At 36.5% G+C, this 19,525-nt stretch overlaps 1 protein-coding gene and 1 pseudogene across 1 annotated transcript in view; one reads left to right on the top strand and one right to left on the bottom strand.

The window, feature by feature from the left end:
• Positions 1-3,791: 3,791 nt before the first annotated feature.
• LOC129078800 (chromobox protein homolog 3-like) lies at positions 3,792-4,339 on the bottom strand (annotated as a pseudogene).
• A 2,256-nt stretch (positions 4,340-6,595) lies between these two features.
• SMCHD1 (structural maintenance of chromosomes flexible hinge domain containing 1) overlaps positions 6,596-19,525 on the top strand; it is a 156,823-nt gene continuing 143,893 nt past the window's right edge. Inside the window, exons 1-3 of the mRNA XM_054583414.1 lie at positions 6,596-7,213; positions 14,581-14,656; positions 15,338-15,499. Coding sequence (XP_054439389.1) covers positions 7,037-7,213; positions 14,581-14,656; positions 15,338-15,499 — 415 coding nt within the window. The 5' untranslated portion in view covers positions 6,596-7,036. The remainder of the gene's footprint in view (positions 7,214-14,580; positions 14,657-15,337; positions 15,500-19,525) is intronic.

Here is a 19,525-nt window from a genome sequence, read left to right as displayed (position 1 = left end):
CAAATCTTGATGGACATAAAGGCAGAGATTGACAGTAATACAGTCAAGAGTAGGAGATTTTTAACACCCCATTGACATCAATGGCTAGATCCTCCAGAGAGAAAATCAACATGAAAACAACCCCTTAAATGATATACTAAATCAGATAGACTTACTGATATTTTCAGAGCATTTAACACCAAAAGCAGCAGAATATACATTCTCTTCAAGTGTGCATGGAATATTTTCTATGATAGACCACATGTTATGACACTAACCAAGTCTCAATGCATTTAAGAATATTAAAATCATATCAAGCATATTATCTGACCATAATGATATGAAACTAAAAATCAATCACAATAAAATAAAACTGAAAAACACACAAACACATGGGAGATAAATTGTAGCTAAACAGTTAATGGGCTGACAATAAGATCAAGTAAGAAATCCAAAGATACCTTGAGACAAATGAAAATGAGAACACAACAACCCAAACTCTTTGGGGCACAGTGAAAGCAGTTCTATGAGGGAAATTAAGAGAGTTACAGGTCTAGCCCCCAAAATAAAAAAAATCTAAAATACTCAGTCTAAACTTATGCCTAAAAAAATTAGAAAAAGAACAATAAACAAAGCCCAAAGTTAATGGTATGAATGAAATAATAGAGATCAGAGTGGAAATAAGTAAAATAGAGTATAAAAAAACAGTAGAAAAGATCAATGAAACCAAGAGCTGGTTCTCTGAATGGATAACAAACTGATAAACCTTTAAAGAGACTCATTAAGAGAAAAAGAGAGAGGACCTAAATAAATATAACCAAAAGTGAAAGAGAAGTAACAACTGACACCACAGAAACACAAAGGATTTTAAGAAAATTGTACAAATAACTCCATGCCAACAAAATTGGACAACCTGGAAAAATATGATAATCTTCTAGAAACATACAACTTTTTAAAACTGAATCTAGAAGCAACAGAAAATCTGAACAGAAAATTACAACTAATGAAATCAAAACAGTAATTTAAAAAACTCTCAACAAAGTCCTGAAACATGTGGCTTCACGGGGAATTTTCCCAAACATTCAAAGAAGAACTGTCACCTTCCTTCTCAAACTATTACAAAAAATTCAAGATGAGAGAAGATCCTGAATTTATTTTACAAAATCAGCATTATCCTAATTTCACAACCAGATAAGGACACTACAAAGAAAGAAAATTATATGCCAATATCCCTGATAAACATAGATGCAAAAATCCTCAACAAAATGTTAGCATACCAAGTCCTGGCCATGTGGTTCAGTTGGGTGGGGTGCTGTTCAGTGCACCAAAGGGTTGCTCGTTGATTCTCAGTCAGGGCACAGACCTAGGCTGTGGGTTAGATCCCTGATTGGGATGCATATAGGGGGCAATCCATGAAAACCGCCTTTAGACGAGGATTTTTAAAAAGTTAGCATACTGAATTCAGCAATATATTTAAAAAGTCTTTGACCATGATCAAGTGAGGTTTATTTCTGGGCTGCAAGGTTGGAATAATATCTGTAAATCAATTAACATGATACACACATGGACAAAATGAAGAATAAAAATCATATGATCATATCAATAGATGCAGAAAAGCATTTGACAAAAATCCAGCACCCATTTATGATAAAAACTCTCAGCAGAGTGGGAATAGAGGGAACATATCTCAATGTAAAAGCCATATATGACAAACCCACAGCTAACATCATTACTCAATGGGGAAAAACTGGAAGTGTTTCCTTTAAGATCAGGAACAAGACATGGATGCCTGCTTTTATCACTCTTATTTAGCATAGTACTGGAGTCCTAGCCACAGCAATCAGACAAGAATAAATAAAAGGCACCCAGATTAGAAAGGAAGAAGTAAAACTGTCATTATTTACAGATGACATGATACTATATAGATAGAACCCTGAAGATTTCACCAGAAAACTATTAGAACTGATCAAGGAATTCAGTAAAGTAGTAGGATACAAAATAAATATCCAGAAATTGGTTTTATTTTTACACACCAGTAATGAACAATCTGAGTAGAATGGTTGGTGGTGGTGGAAAAAAAATAAAAATTTTTGCTTTCAAGGAGTTTTGCAATTAAATTGTTACACTTATATGACTCTAGATATAGATAGGAATTCTGACAAAGCAGCCTAAAATTGTCCAATTTAAATTGTTTTAGTTAAATTTTCCAATTAATTACAGAGTAATCTATTTCATTTGAATGTTTATGGCTTCAGAAAATTTCCAATTTAACTCGAGGTGATTTATTTGTTGGGCTTCTCAGAAGAATGGCATGTTCAAAACATCATATACTTACTTACGGTTGTGAAATGTCATTTCTTTTTTGGTGAATGTAAAAAATAAAACAAAACAACCCACAACAACCATTTACATGTGTATAGAGTAGGGCAACAATAGGCTTACAGTTGTTCATATGGAAAATAATACAATAATTAATAAATAATACAAGAATAAACGCACAACTGTAAACCTACTTTTTTAAATTTATTTTTTAATTTATAAATCATGTTTATTCTATTACAGTTGTCTCAATATTTCCTCCTTTACCCCCCTCCACTCATTCCACCCCCACTCCCCACTCCCACAGTCAACTCCCCCTCTCTTGTCAATGTCCATGAGTCATTCATACATGTTCTTTGTCTAGTCCCTTCCTCTTCTTTCCACCATTGTCCTCTTTCCCCTCCCCACTGGTCACTTTCAGTCTGCTCCATGTTTCTGTGCCTGTGGTTTATTTTATTCATTAGTTTATGTTGTTGAATAGAGTCCACTTATAGGTGAGATCATGTGGTATTTGTCTTTCATCAACTGGCTTACTTCACTTAGCTTAATATTCTCGTTTCATCCATGTTGCCACAAAAGGTAGGAGTTCCATCTCTCTCTCTTTCTTTCTTTCTTAAATGCAAATTGATTTTATTTATTGTTTTTAAATGTTAAATTTAATTATATTAAAAAATTTAAAACTCTTATAATACCTCATCAATTAAACCAACATGACACCAGCACAGAAATAATCAAGTAGATCAATGAAATATAATGAACATTCTAGAGACAAACGTATATATCTGTCTAACAATATATGATTAAGTTGATATTTCAAGTCAATGGGTAAAATAAGGCTTATTCAACAAATAAGGTGCATGGACCACTATTACTTGAAATAAAACAAACATAGAGCCCTATTTCACACATTATACAAGAAATATTCAGGTGAATTAAAAATCAATATGTAGAATCTAAGGAGTTTTAGAAGAAAATAGAACTAATACTTTTCATGACCTGAAGTAAAATATTCAAACCCAGAAGTTATATTGATATTATGACTATATTAAACATTTAACTATATAGTAATATACATATAAAAAAAAGTTAAAGGACCAGGAATAGAATAGAAAAGTATTTGCAACACATCTAAAACATGTGTAAACCTACTTTTGCCCCCTGTATTTATGTTTACAGACAAAACAAACCCAGAATGATCCTTAGAAATTATAAGTTAAATTTAAGTTTTGATTGAGTAATAACTATGGAAATTTTTCTAATATTTAGAAAAGCTCTTCCTAATGCAGAAGAAATAATATGCTATGTTATCAAAAATTTTTTCCTGATAAATGAAGCAACTATAGAAAGCTTTCATTTGTTCAATGTAACCAGTGTTATTAAAAAAAATGCAACCCTACCAATTCCCTGAATACTCAAAACAAACATATCGAACTTGATTTTCATTAGAATGGAATTAGTGTCACACTAGTAATAGATAAAACCACTTTTTTAAATTATTGCACATTTTCTGGACAAGAATGCCAAGTTTGTTGCTCTCCATAAAAAAACACAATTTGAGGATACTTTATGTTTGCCTCTTTGCCAGAACCAAGTCTGCCTTATCCATATTTTTCTATTTCATGAGAACATTAATTCTCCACTACTATCTGCAACATCAGTTACTTGTTCAGGATCAAGACCGCTATGACGAATCTTGATTTGTCAGAGGCATCTTTTTTCTTCTTTGATTTCCTGTCATCAGATTCTCTGTCACATAAAGGTTTCCTTTTTGTAGTACCTATTTCTTTACCAGCTTTTGAGAATTAAAAAAAGAATGCTTAAATTAACCCTACACAATCTAAATTTTCTTCAGGTTTTCAAGTATTGTCAGCTTCTGTGACTCTCTTCCACTTAAGGAAATATTCTATCTTCCCATTCATTCTACATTGGCCTATACCTTTTTCCACTACAAAATCTGCAGGCTCTACTGCTTCAACATTTTTTACTTTTTTCCATTTTGTTTCTTTCCCATTCTTTACAATGTAGTTTTATTGGAAGCCATTTTTAACTGTGGACTTGAAAAGCTATTATTCATTGTCTCCCATCACCTTTGATCTGGGTCTGTGGTATGTCAGATGTCAGGATGGGAGATGGGAAGGTGTGCAAGAGACTGTTAGGTTTGTGGTAGATTGTAATGCAGCAATAGATAACTTGACACTTAAATATTTATATTCTATATTATAAGATGGCCAATGAAAATAGAAATTAAGTCAATTGGGCCCTAGCTGGATTGCTTAGTTAGTTGGAGCATCATCCAGTACACCAAAAGGCTGCAGGTTTGAACTCCATCCAGGGCACATACCTAGGCTGCGGGTTCGATCCCTGGTCAGGGTGTATATAGGAGGCAACTGCTTGATGTTTCTTTCTCACACCTTCCTCCTTCTCTCCCCTCTCCCTTCCTCTTTGAAAAAAATAAACATATCCTCAGGTGAGGATTAAAAAAATTATGTCAATTGAGAACTAATTGTGGGACTGGGTTATTTCAAGCTTTTTGTGATTAAAATTAAAGAAAAAACTCATCTTTCTTTGCTGAAAAATCTATTTGAGGAGTTTCTTTCTGAGAACAAAAATTACTGACAAATGATTTCGAGGCTGTTTCAGACTTCCATACTGCCATATAAGACACTGATTCTGACTTAACGTCTCAACAAAATAGATACCGTTTCCATGAATAGTTGCCCATAACACTGAAGTACTCTTCCTTCGCAGCATTTTTTATCTCTCTCCTCCTAGCATTATAGTTGTCTTTTCTAAAGAAAATAATTTGTATTCATGTATTTGTATAATTTGGTGTTACAGAGACAAGAGATACTGCCTTGATGGTGAACTTCTGGCTCTACTCCCAATTTGTTGAAATAGAAAGGTAGTTCAGTTTACCCATTAAATAAGATTTAGAAAAACTATTTGCATTTTTCTTGTGTCATTTAAATCAAACATCATTACATAATGAAATAGAATGAAAAGTTCACATGAATTTTAAAGGTAAAAACAGGAGATGTCAAAGAAATCCCATAGAAGTTGAGGGTTACTTTGATCTCTGGCTCCCCCAATGTCTCCCTTCAGGAACACGAATGGCATTTGGACACAGCTTGACTCTTCTCAATTTCATCTGCCACCATCTGCTGCTCCGTTCCCTTCACTTCCAGCCCTATTATTTATGTTCCTGAAAACACGTCTCTTCACATTTTTGTTCCAACTATGTGTTCCACCTGTAATCTTTTACGTCTAGCCACACACACAAAGTCCTGTGATTCTGGAACACCTTGATATGGACAAGCCAACCTAGGTTTCTAACATACACCAGCGATATGAGTCTATCCATATAGAAGATTTTGGCAATCTAGTAAAACAGAAAATATACAAAATAGTGTCCAAAAGTTTGGTTTGGAGAATTGAAAAATCCCCTAGCCTGCTACTCTTTGGGCTTAGTGAACAAGCATGTTCCTCTCAGATACAAAATATTCATTAAGTATTTTTAAGAATTGTATTGCAAATAAACTTAGAACTTCAACAATGACAGTATTATTTCTGAGTTAGAGCACTGCACGACCACAGTACGGGTATTTAATGAAACACAAAGGCATTTACTGAAAGCGTACTATATGTTAAGCATTTTGTGAATGTTGTCTAATTTAATCCTAATTAACTCTTGGGCAGAGATGCCCCCGTTCATAACTTTCAGCAACATGACAGCTGCCGGTGGGGGTGAAGCTTGTAGAAGAAAGATTCGGATGCAGAGATACTCCGGCGACCTGAACGCTGTCCGTATTCCAGAACTCTCCGAGGACACCTGAAGGAGGCCGCGCAAGTCACAGAACTTTGGTTCCTACGTTCTCAAGGACCAACACCTTTGTCTGGGTGGACCACACTAGAGCCCACACAAAACCATTAGGAAATGAGATGGAAAAGGTGGCGCAGGGTCTCTTGACAGTGTTTTCTCTCCGTGGGGAGCTCGCCGCGGGGGAAGTTACGCACAGTGAGGTCTGTGCACGCCACTGAGTTAATGCAACCCAACCGTGTAGTGCACAACCTGCGCAACGCGGGAAGCTCGAGGCCGGGCGGGCTGGGTCCGGTTTTGAGCGAGGAGGGAAGATACCAGGACCTTCTCCACTGTGAGAAAAACAGTCATTCGGAACCCTCCCCGCACCGCTCCCAGGACAGGCTCTCCGACCTCATCTAAAGAGTTGTCTCCAGCAGCTCAGGTGCCCACGAACGGCCCGCGCTTCCCTCCAACTTCGCGAGGACGAAAGGGGCGGGCCCAGGCTCGGAAGCCCCGCCCCTGCCCGCGCGGCCTGCCGGATTCGCCCCGCCTCCTCTTAGACGCCGGCGGCCCCTCTTCCTTCTGCGCCACAGGCCTTGGCGGAGGCCCAGGTTTCAGGTCGCTCCACGAGGATCGAGTGGGTGGCAGCGGGCGCGGGTCCTGACCGTACGAAGAGCGGGCCCTCAGCCCCGCGCGCGGCGGTCGCGGAAGTGACGTGTGTACGGGCAGGAGCTTGTTTGAATCGGTTCCCGGGTGATCCTCGCGTTTGCCGCTGTTCGGCCGCCGCCGCGGAGGGTGGGGCTGCAGCGCGCCAGGGTTGAGGCCTCTCGCCGCCGGGGAGACTGGAGCTGAAGGCGCCGCGCGGAGCCTGTATCTGGGCCCTCTGAGCGCGGCGGCGTTGGGCGCCGGCGCGGCTGTTTTTTTCTCCTCTCCCCCAATATGGCAGCGGCGGGCGGCGGCGGGCCCTCTGTGGGGACTGGAGAGGGTGGTGGAGACGACGGCTGCAGGAAGGTGTACTTGTTTGACCGGCGCGAGAAGGAGTCGGAGCTCGGCGACCGGGTGGTGCAGGTCGGGGAGCACTCGGACTACGCGGAGTTCCGCGCCTCCGTGTGTCAGGTACGCGAAGGGGCGAAGGAGGGATGCGCAGAAAGAGTTTGGGTTGGGAGGATGACGAGAAACCCAAGTTTTCGCTGTGGGCAATAAACCTGTCACCCGACCCTAGTCCTGAGGTTTGGCTTCTCTCTCCCGGGTGCCCGCCATCTCCGTGTCGGGGCAGCACGAAGCCTAGGGCCGGCCCTACTCGGGGTGCAGAGCCGGCCCCTCTGGGCCTCCCTTTGCCCCGGCATTTTACGGGGCGATCTCGCTGCGCAGGGTTTGAGACCTCGGGTTCAATTGGTCTGTGGCAGCCTTAGTCCTCCACTCGTGTCTCTTTCGTATGGAACTTTTTTTTTTTTTTAAAGAAGAATTAGTTATACCTGATGGCTCTGTTGGGAGTGTTGCGATGCTTAAAAGTTGTAAAATTCCTGGAGTCGATTTACTTCAGGTTCATTAAATGATGCTGTAATTTCCCGGTCGTCCTGTCAAGAACCCGCGCTCGCCCGCGCTGGCAGGGTCCTTCCGTAGTGGGAACGCTTGTCCAACTTGGTCTCGCATATGGAGCTTGCTTTCTGGTTTTCTGGAAACCTGGTCCTTGGGAGTTCCTGAACTACCTCGGAGAGTGTCCGTGGGTAGCTACGTGCGTAGAATACAAAGAAAGCTGTGTATTAGTTAGCTTTAAAAATTAATGACCATGTGAAAAAACCAACTTTGACCTGTGGAGCGTTTTATGGGTAAGAGGTGGTGATGCTGTCTGATATTGACATGCCCTGCATTAACCAAATGAGGTTGTGATTAACGCTATAAAGAACTCTTAATCTACCAAGGAAAACGAAGTTTCTGTGAGAGTGTTTTAACTTGAGTAGGTTGATGCTTTAGGACTGTGTTAGAGACCTGTGTGTAGTGCCGAAGTAATTGAAATCAAGAACCACGCAAGCGACTTGAGAGCAAGGACTTTGATTTGTTCACAGCTGTATTCCCAGTGTTTAAAACTGTGCCTGGAGCATAGTAAATACCTAAATTAGAATGAATATTTGAATGACGACAAAAATGTATAAAATTGGAAGTTCATTCTGTGCCTTGATATAGCAGATTCCCATGTTTGAAGAGTGAATGAAAGAATGCTTCTCTGATGAGTGTTTTTGTATCTAAAACCATCCCCCCAAAAGTAAAAATTTTATTATTTTTACTGTAAAAATATCAGCACAATGAAGAAAATATGGAACCAGAGGGAAAAAGTAAATATTTATGCACTATAAAATTTTATAACCACTGTTAGCATTTGAGGTTATTTTTTTGTATCCTTATCTTAAAAAAAGTTTTAAATATATTGGGGGTTATATTGAATAATAACATTATGTAAGTTCCAAGTGTACAATTCTATACTACATCATCTGTATATTGCATAGTGTGCTTACCACCCATAGACCCTCATTTTAAAAAGTAACTGTAATACATGTTTATTTTTCATTTAATATTGTCTGTATTTTTCTATTTTAATGAAAGTTTTCATAATCAAAGTTTGAAATGGCCTGTTTAGTACTGCTGTTTACATAAACAAATCTCCTTTTTGTCGACATTTACATTACTTTCAGTTTTAAGTAATGCCATGATAAACGTCTTTGAATGCATCGTCTTTCATGCCATTTTCCTTGTTAGGGGAGGAGGCAAAATAGTGTGCTAAATTAAAGGTTTTCATTAAAAGTTAAACGAGTAACTGCAATGCTAGAAATTTTTACGGATCCTAAACTGTTATTTGAGGAAAACTCACCTTGTGGAAGAAGGGAGCAATCAAGAGGAAGGAAGAGGAAAGGATAGATCTGGAAGAAACCCATAGACCTGTAGTAAGCAGCTATTGACTCACTTGAGACCTTGTGGCCTTGCAGAATCAAAGATTAGAAAATGACTCAATTGGCTAGTCCTTAAATATGTCCAGACATTAAATCCTATGTATGCAGACGCTCCTCTCCAATCCCAGTTTTGAGGAAATGCCTGCTTTTTCCTTTATATGGTTCCACTGTATCTTGTTATCCTGCTATAGCACTTGTTATACTGTCATATTTTTTTTAATTGTATGCTCCTTGAGGGCAAGAGCCTTATGTAATAGTTTATAGTTGTTAAATTGATGAATCAATGTCTTCCTTCAAAAAAATTTGTACATAGGGTAAAATGTGTTAAAAATTTCAAAGATGAAAAGAAAAACAGTAAAATAAAATATATGTAGGAAGGAATAGTATAACCTGAGGAGCGTTAGTAAGTGTATGTTCATTTGATAGTATCTTACATCAGTGCTGAGCCATGAAATCAGCCTTGAGTTTCTTAGAGGTCATAACAAAGAAGGAAAGATAAAAAACAGAAAATTCACAATATCCATTAAAAAAAAATTCCCATTGCGAGGATAGCAAATCTTCGATTTGAGGAAAATACTCCCTACATTCCTCACAAATCCTGGACATCCTTACAGCTAAGAAAGACTGTTTCTTGTCTTTTAATACAAGGTAGAGTGCCTGTATTTTAGGGTAGTGCAAGCTGCTTTAACCAGTTAACACCCAAATTTTGTAGAGATTTTATGAGTGTTCTTGGTCTGTGGGTGATTAAGGGACAGAGCCATTGGAAGAGTGTAATATCTTTAATAAATGTGTAATGTAAAAATACTTCATTTATATTTGTCCAATATCTGCAATAAAATATTAAAATTATAAATTCAAGAAATAATTTTTATACAGAATTATAGGAAACATATACAAAAAGATAACCTATGTGTCATAATTGAATAATAGAATTATGGAAAGATTATATGGGATAATTGAGTGGAAACACATTTCAAATGTATAATGTAGATCTTAAAAATGCATATTGGCACATCGTTTTCCAGTTACTATAAAAACAAATTTTGTTCTACAGGATGCATAAGAACATAATCTAACAGTTGAGACATTGTAGAAATAAAGTACTAATGAACTAAAAATAGAGATTATACAAAAACCTAATAAAGATCTGTAAAGATAATTTTTATTTCTGTTAAATAGAATCTTACCTCCATTAGTTTATGTTCATAGCTTTATTTCTCTAGGGTAGAATTGCATAGGATATGAGAATCTTTATTTTACTAAGTTATGCCAAATTGCTTTTACGTTTTTTTAAATATATTTTATTGATTATGCTATTACAGTTGTCCCATTTTTTTCGCCCCTTTATTGCCCTGCACCTCCCTCCCACCAGCATTCCTCCTCAACCCCCGCCCTTAGTTCATGTCCATGGTTCATACATATAAGTTCTTTGGCTTCTCCATTTTCTATACTATTCTTAAACTCCCCATGTCTATTTTGTACCAACCATTTAAGCTGCTTATTCCCTGCACCTTTTCCCCCATTCTCCCTCCTCCCTCTTCCGGCTGATGACCCTCCCTGTGATCTCCATATTTGCGATTCTTTTCCTGTTCTAGCTGTTTGCTCAATTTGTTTTTGTTTTTGTTTAGGTTCCGTTGTTGATAGTTTTGAGTTTGTTGTCATTTTACTGTTCATAGTTTTTGATGTTTTTCTTAGATACAGCCCTTTAACACTTCATATAATAACAGCATGGTGATAATGAACTCCTTTAACTTGACCTTATCTGAGAAGCACTTTATCTGCCCTTCCATTCTAAATGATGGCTTTGCTGGGTAGAGTAATCTTGGATGTAGGTTCTTGGCTTTCATGACTGAATATTTCTTGCCAGCCCCCTCTTACCTGCAAGGTTTCTTTTGAGAAGTCAGTTTTATGTGAACTCCTTTGTAGGTAGGTAACTGTCTCCTTTTCCTGTGCTGCTTTTAAGATTCTCTCCCTATACTTAATCTTGGGTAACTTAATTATGATGTACCTTGATGTCTGCTTCCTTGGGTCCAACTTCTTTAGGACTCTGAGTTTTCTGGATCTCCTAGAAGTCTATTTCCTTGGCCAGATTGGGGAAATTCTTGATGATTTTTTCAAATAAGCTTTTAATTTCTTGCTCTTCCGCTTCTGCTTCTGGCACCTCCATGATTCAGATAGTGGAACGTTTAAAGTTGTCCCAGAGGTTCCTAAGCCTCTCCTTTTTTTTTGAATTCTTGTTTCTTCATTCTGTTCCAGTTGTATGTGTGTTTCTTCCCTCTGTTCCAGATCATTGATTTGTATCCTGGTTTCCTTCCCTTCACTGTTGATTTCCTGTATATTTATTTCTATTTCAGTTTGAATTGTCTTCACTTTTTCTATTTTGCGACCATACTCAGCCATATCTGTGAGTATCTTGATTATCAGTGTTTTGAACTGTGTATCTGAGAGGCTGACTATTTCTTCGTTGCGTTGTTGGTTTTCTGGAGTTTTGATCTGTTCTTTCTTTTGGACCACATTTCTTTGTCTTGGCACCTGTTATGTTGTAAGTTGTGGAGCCTTAGGTACTCACTAGGGCAGGGCAACTCTCAGTTGCTGCTTTGTGGCACTGTATATGGAGGTGGGGTCAGAGAGGGAATAATGCTACTTGCTCTGCTCTCCTCTGGCTTTCAGTCACTTCCCCGACTACCCATAAGCAAATTGGACCCTTCTGGTGCTATTCCCAGGTCGGTAAGTTTGTGTACATTCTAGGGCCCCATGGGTCTCTCCAACAGACACTCCCTGAGAGGTTGGGAGTTTCTCCTGCAGCCCAGCAACAACCCCCACGGGTTTTTACAGCCAGAGGTTTTGAGGCTTTCTTTTCCCGTGCTGGAACCCTGGGTTTCACTGTCTTTCTTGCTCTCCTGTTGTAGCTGCAGGCAAATATGGAGTGGCCAGCCTTCTCACCCTCGCATGTCTCCAGCGTGTCCTCTCCACCCCAGCTGCCTTCTCCGCCCTTCATACCAGTCTGGATGAATTTTTCTTCTTTAACTCCTTGGTTGTAGGACTTCATATATTTGGATTTTTTGGCAGCTCTGGTTGTTTTTTGTTTTTAAATGTTTTCCTTCTTTTGGTTGTGCGAGGAGGCAAAAGGTATCTACCTACAACTCCATCTTGGCTGGAAGCTCCCAAATTGCTTTTGGTTGTGCGGATTTTCAGTCCCTATAGCAATGCGTCTGTACTATGTGGAGGTTTATACTTTTTATTATCAGGACTTAAATATTTTGACAACCTCATGAGAATGATAATTGAGTTTTAATTTTTCTCTGAACTAGTGAGAATGAGCATATTTTCATGTTTTCTACTTTTTTTTCCTTATGCCTTGTACTTCTTGTATATTTTCAGAAATTCTTTTCTCTGTCTTCTAAAAATTATTCCTATTTTCCCTCAACAATTTGGGATTAATATACAGCTGCTTTAATTCTCTTGAAATATTTTTGTGTATGTTGAGATGGGGATTTTATCTATTTCTATGAAGTTAACTAGTTGTCTCAATATCATTTATTGAATAGTTTATTCTTTTCCCCTCCAATTTGTACTGTCACCTTTCCTATTTGCCAAGCTCTCCCTGTATTTCTCTGTGGGTCTGTTGTAGAGTCCTCCATTCTCTTCCACTGGTCTATCATAATATATTTTACATAGAAGTTTTCTTATAAAAAGCTTTAAAAATATTTAGAGATAATAGTATAATGAACGCAAATATACTTATCACTCAGATTCAATAGTTACCAAGTAATTACTACACTAGCATAATTTTTGTCTTTTGTATCACATTCCAGGTCTTAGTTCACTCCATTCCTATATATTTTAGTATGCATTTCTATTATCATACCATTAGAATTAACATTTTAAATACTATCTAATAGCTCCATATTTCAGTTTCTCTCACTGCCTTGAAAATGTCTTTTTATAGTTGGTTTGCTTAATTCGGGATCCCAACAGAGTTCCCATACTTAACTTTTTTTTAAATGTTTCTTAATCTTCTAATATTTAGAACATTTGAGCAAAACTCTCTTCCCCCAGTCGCTTTAGTTTTCCCTAACATTGATCTGTTGAAGCAGTCAGGTAGGTTTTTCTTTAAAATTTCACATTCTGGGTTTGTCTGTGCTTTTTTTTTTTTTTTTTTTTTTTTTTTTTTTGGTGTAATTTAGCTTGTCCTGTCTTCATATACTTTTAAGTTAGAAGTTATTTTCAAAGGCCATAGTCAAGATTTAGGTTCAGCTTCACTGGGGTAGGCAAGCAAAGAATTCTTCATAGTTGGTTCTGGTACTTCATATAATTACATCACATCAGGAAGCATGTAATAAATGGATATTTCACCCACTCTTAATGCTAAAATTGATTTAGTGGGATACAGGTGGTTTCTGCTGAATCCCTCTATAATAAAGTTTTGATCTGATGGTGCATCCATTGATGGTGATGTTATGGTTGCCTCTCCTCCGATATATATTAGCTGGCATTCTTTAAAGAATGACTTTGCCTCATCAACTGGAACTCTGGTTAATCTGAACTACAATTAGTATAAGAAAGCAGGATAAATGCTTTATTCTTTTCCTTTGACATGTTAGTATTCAGAATAAGGAGATGGTGCCTTAGTTTCAGTAGTGACTAAGGGTTTTTAAAGACTTGAATATCATTAGCATACATAGTTTTAGTAGTTTTCTGTAGTAAAGTTGGTCTAGATTGACAGTCCATTATTACCTGAAGCAGAAGTCAGCCTTTCCTGTTTGTTCATTGTTGTGTTGTCTAACTTTATAAAGACCTGCGTCTTTTAATATTAAATATATGTAAAATTTTAATGAAAACATTAACTCATTTTTTTAACTCTCAATTTTTGGTTTGTTGTGAACTTTTAGTTTTTTATGTGTTCATTAGTCATTTATTTGTATTTTTCTGTTTTTGATTGCTTATGTTTTTTTGCTCTTTCTCTTTGATGATCTTCATCTTTATTTATGAAAGCTTTTTTTTCTCCTAAGGATGCTAACTCAGTCTCCTAATTAGCCTTAAATTTTCAAAGTTTTTCTTTTGGAAAGGGTTATAATAGATATAAAGAGTCTTTACTGCCTGCATAGCATGGCTGTTTTTACCTCAGTGTTATAAAATGTTAAATTCCCTTTTCTTTTAGTACTTTTGTATTTAATCAATATTTAATGTATGTAAACATGTGTAATGTTAATAAATTTACATATATATTAAGTTGGAATGATGTCTTTTGTCTGGGAGGAGCCTGCTGATCTTAAAACCTTTCCAAAATGTCTCACCTATTCACTTGTGGTCCTACATGACATATAATGGGAGGAAAAAACAGCCTTGTTAAGCAAATAACTTATAGATAGATTTGTACTTAATTATGAAAAAGCAAAATGTAAAAATATTAAGACAGACAAATGTAGTCATTGTTACAAGATTATAATAAACCATCAATATTTTCATATTTTTTAAAAGTTGGTGCATTTATTTCCTTTGTGTAGTAATTGATTTTATTTCTGTTATTTTGGATAGACACTTGGCATTTCACCTGAGGAAAAATTTGTTATTACAACAACAAGTAGGAAAGAAATTACCTGTGATAATTTTGGTAAGCAATGTTAAGTTTATACTTTTGATATTTAATGTGTTTACAAGTACATTGTAAAGCAATAACTATTTGATTCTATAGATAAACATCTAAAAACTATTGATGATTTTGGTTACTCTGTTGGGGTGGCGGAGGAAACTCTGTATGTTCACAGTTTGTGCAGAGGTTTTATTTTTCAAGCAAGGTCATAGAAAAATAGTTGATATCAATTATGGCTACAGAAGATGAGACCTTATTCTCAGGTCTCATCTCAGACCTTATAGCCACAGGTCTTCCATGTTGGCCCTCAAAAAACTAATTCTCTTAACTAACTTGGATCCTTTCATTATGTTTTTTTTACCCAATTGGATTCTAAGACCTGCCAGTTTTTCATGCCTGTTTTCTTTTGAATTTAACCATTCTCCTCTCATGTTGATACTACTCTAATGTAGTTCTGAATCTCATTTCCTACGTAATTTAACTTACTAAGAATTGAAGGTTTCAAATGCATGGAAGTATTTGGGCCTATTCAACTAATACTCTTAACAAAACACAACTGAATTTATAGGTTGAGTCCTTATTTGGGGGTTTGCTTGTGCCATCTTTGAAGATATTTCATAGATACAATTTGCATATTTAAAATTATAAATTAAGTGTTTCTGATTCTAGTATTGTATTTAAGATACTACATTTTGATTACAGATGAAACTGTAAAAGATGGAATTACTCTATACCTTCTACAGTCAGTCGATCAGTTACTACTAACAGCTACCAAAGAACGAATTGAATTCCTGCCTCACTATGACACTCTGGTTAAAAGTGGCATGTATGAATATTATGCAAGTGAAGGACAAAATCCTTTGCGTAAGTATTCCATTTATACTAATTTTGTCTGATTATTACTCTCTTTTATCCTCTGATCACCTGTCCCATTCCTTTACTTTAAAAAATTTTCTCATTTGTCCTAGCCTGGTTGCTCAGTTGGTTGGAGCATCATCCTATACACCAAAAGGTTGCGGGTTCGATTCGTGGTCAGGGTACATGACGTAGGTGCAGGTCAGGGTGAGTACAGAAGGCAACCAATCAATTTTTCTCTCTCACATTGATGTTTCTCTCTTTCTTTCTAAAATCAGTAAAAACATATCCTCAGATGAGGATTAAAAATAAATAATTTTACTTTTTTAGAACACTTTGACAAGTCATTGTGAGTGTCCTTACTTCTATCTACTCGTCACAATATAATTCTTTTCCTACCTACGTCATCTAACTTCAGAGTAAAGATAGTTGTCCTTAATTTAAAAAAGTTTTTTAGAGATTTTTTTTTATTTTTAGAGAGAGGGGAAGGGAGGAAGAAAGAAAAGGAGCAAAACATCAGTAAGAGAGAGAAACATCTATCAGTGTCTCTCATACACTGCCTGACTAGGGACCAAACTCACTAATCAGGCATGTGCCCTAACCAGGAATCAAACTGGTAACCTTTTGGTTTGTGGGATGATGCCCAACCAACTGAGCCATACCAGTTGGGGCAACATACCTCTCCCTTAAAACTAACCAACCATTCTGTTTCAACTCATAAGAGATATTGTATCTACACATTTTTCTATATCTTGTATACTCTCCTCTCTGATTAATTCTTCCTTGCTTCCTATATACCTCTCCCAATTGAGAAAATAAATAATTACCTTGTAAGTTTGTATAGTTGAACTGCATGAGGAAGTGTTTTATGTTCTTTTCTCCGTTTATTTTTTTCTTCCACCTTTACCACTTGCCAGTTTCTATCCTGCCTTTGAATTGTTTGCTAATGATTTTTACAAATCAGTTATTTTAGAGAAACTTTTCTGTTGGACCCTGCTAAAGTGTTTAATACTACTTAGATGTTTATTTAATTAACTTTCTTATTAAAATATGTTTTTATTATATTTGCATTACAGTTTGTAGAAAATTAGAAAATATAGATAAGCAAAAATAACATAAAGAATATCCATATCTCAGCCACCCAGATATAACCACCGCTAATACTTTGGTGTTTATCACTTAAAATCTTTTCATCTTGTTTGGTGTTTTTTCTCCTTTAGTGGTTTTATTTTTTATTTTTTTAATTTTTTGTAACCTTTAGTGGTTTTAGATGATGCTTACTATTTAAACTCTTGTTTAAAATAAAATGAACTTCTTTACTCTCTGTCAATATATACTTGTTTCTTAGTGGTTAAACGCTATTTAGATAACAATATACTGAACAGTGTTCTATTATTAGACATTTAGGTTATTTCAGTTTTTATTTATTGCAGATGACTGAATATTCTTGTGACAATTTCAATGCATATTCATACCTTAAGTACTACTAATATTATTACTGTTACCAGCTGCAGTGCCAGGCACTGCAGTACTTTATGAGCATTTTCTTATTTAATCCTTGTTTCTGTGTGGAAGCTGATGTTAGGTCATAACCCTATTTTGCCAAAGAACTGAGGCTAAAAGATTTTAGGTAACTTGCCAAAGGCCAAAGTAAATGTTTGAGTTAGGATTTGAACCCTAGCGAAGTGACTTCAGAGTTTAAACTCATAACCAGTATATTTATTATCTCTGACATTGTTCTTTGCATACCAAAAAAAGCTCGTATTTCTTCAATCATAGAAACATCATAATTTTACTTCTTCCATCAGCTACTGCCCAGGTTTTTGGTCTTGTTTATAGCAAAGCTTTTCAAGAGTGGACTGTCTTTACTATTAGTGGTATCTTTCCTTGCACTCTCTCTTATTCACTCTCCTGTACTTCTTTTAAGTTATCAGTGACTAAATCCAGTGATTAATTTTTAGTTCTCGTTTTACACAAGGCATTATTTGACATAGTTTATCACTTCTTTGATAGAATTTTCAGCTAAATCCAGTGATTAATTTTTAGTTCTCGTTTTCCACAAGGCATTATTTGACATAGTTTATCACTTCTTTGATAGAATTTTCAGTTGGCTTTTTAGAGACCACACTCTATTTTCTGCCTACCACTAACTGCCTTCTCTTGTCTCCTCTTTCCCTGTCCTTTAAAAAAAAAAAAATTATCAATATAAAATTGACATATCTCCCCACCTTCTTAATGTTTTAGTGCCTCAGGGCTTAGTCATTGGTCGCTTACCCCTTTTTTTTTCCCTCACTTGGTGATCCCATCCAATCTCTTGGCTCCAAATACCATTTTTATGGCAGTGACTGAAATGGAGGTCCTGAGAAATGGTCATTTTTAGTTAAATATTGAAAATAATGACAGACTTACCTCCTGAATTCTAAATTTTGTCTCTCCAGGAATTGTCCATGTGGCATCTCCACTGGAATATCGAAGATAGAAACCCTGATCTGTTCACTGATCCTATGCTATGTATAGTTTCCCCATTCAAATGGATCATTGCTCTGTCCTTTCAGTTGCTTAAGTCAAAAATCAAATCGATTCTTCTTTGTCTCGTACATGTCATTCAATCTGTCAGAAAATCCTTTTGGCGCTATCTTCTGTCTTTATCTAGAAATGACCATTTCTCACAACTTCTGTAGTTAACACTAGGACTGAGGCGCCACCGCATCACCTAGATTATGCGCTGGCCACATAGTCTCTTTTCATGCCTGTGCATATAAAGGTTGAGAAGTCAGATTTTGTTGTTCTAAAAACAGTTATGTTTCCCATTTCATTAAGAGTAAAGGCCAAATTCTTCACAATCACATACATGACCTTAGCCGCTGTGCTTTATACCTCTCTGACTTTGTGTTCATGACTCTACTTGTTTACTTCACTCTGGCGTCAGCTTTATTCTCAGCTTAAGGCCCTCTTCCTGGAATGCTCTTTCACAAGATAGCCCACCTCATCTCATCTCATTCAAGTCTGGTTTATCTGTTAGCTTCCCAACATAACTTAACTCGATCACCCTGTTTAAAATTGCAACTACATTTCCTCTGTGCCTTTAGGGATTTTTTTTTAACCTCTTTTCTCTGCTCTTTCTTTTCTTCATAGCATATACCACCTTCTAAGATGCTAAAGAATTTACTTATTTATTATGATTATATTTGATTACCCACCTTCTTCCACTAGAATGTTAACTTCACGAGAACAGGATTTTTGTCTGCTGTATTCAGTACATAGAATAATGCCTGGCAAATAGTGGGTGCCTAAATATTTGTTGAATGAATCTTTAATTCTTTTTCTGGGGATCAGTTTCTAAAGGTACAATCATGAAGTCAATAGATATAGTCATTTCAATGACTTTTGATATAGATTAATTACCTTTCAGATTGGTTTTACCAGCTTTCATTTATTTCTACCATCATTGTATGAATAAGCAGGGAATCTCACTGTTTAAACTCTTGCTTTGATTTTTTGTGTTATATTTCTGGGTGTTTCCCTACTTCTTTCCTTTGCTTTTGGTATTACTTCTGGTTATTCTTGACTGTATGCAGAGCCAGTGATAAATTGAACATCAAGTTGGTTGTGTAGTAGGACATCAATAGCAGTTCTGTGTCAGTAAACCAGACATGTTCTACCATTTGGTAAGTTGCTGTTTGTCATATGATTTCTATATCTAAATTAGCTCTTAATAGACACTTTTATGCTTGCTTTATATTTTCCTTATTTCCATATGTGCTTACTTTTTACTTCTGCATGATGTAATTACATACCATAGAGTACTATTAGGTTTTTATGGTTAAGGTCTTGTGTTCTTATGTCTGTATGTCTGTCTTTATATTATAAACTCCTTGAGGCCAGGAATCATGGCTGGCTGACTCATACCATCTAGTGCTATACAGATACTGGTTGATGACTGCTTTTTTATGTTGGTGGTAATTGGTGATGATGCCTTTAATTATGTGTTGCATCATTAGAATTGGGATAATAGTTTAATTCTAGTTCTTTGGA

This window comes from Pteronotus mesoamericanus, unplaced genomic scaffold (genome assembly GCF_021234165.1).
Source record: "Pteronotus mesoamericanus isolate MK-2021 breed Mesoamerican mustached bat unplaced genomic scaffold, CSHL_Meso_final contig_74, whole genome shotgun sequence".
Classification (NCBI taxonomy): domain Eukaryota; kingdom Metazoa; phylum Chordata; class Mammalia; order Chiroptera; family Mormoopidae; genus Pteronotus; species Pteronotus mesoamericanus.
This window is presented reverse-complemented; position numbering and strand designations above follow the sequence as displayed.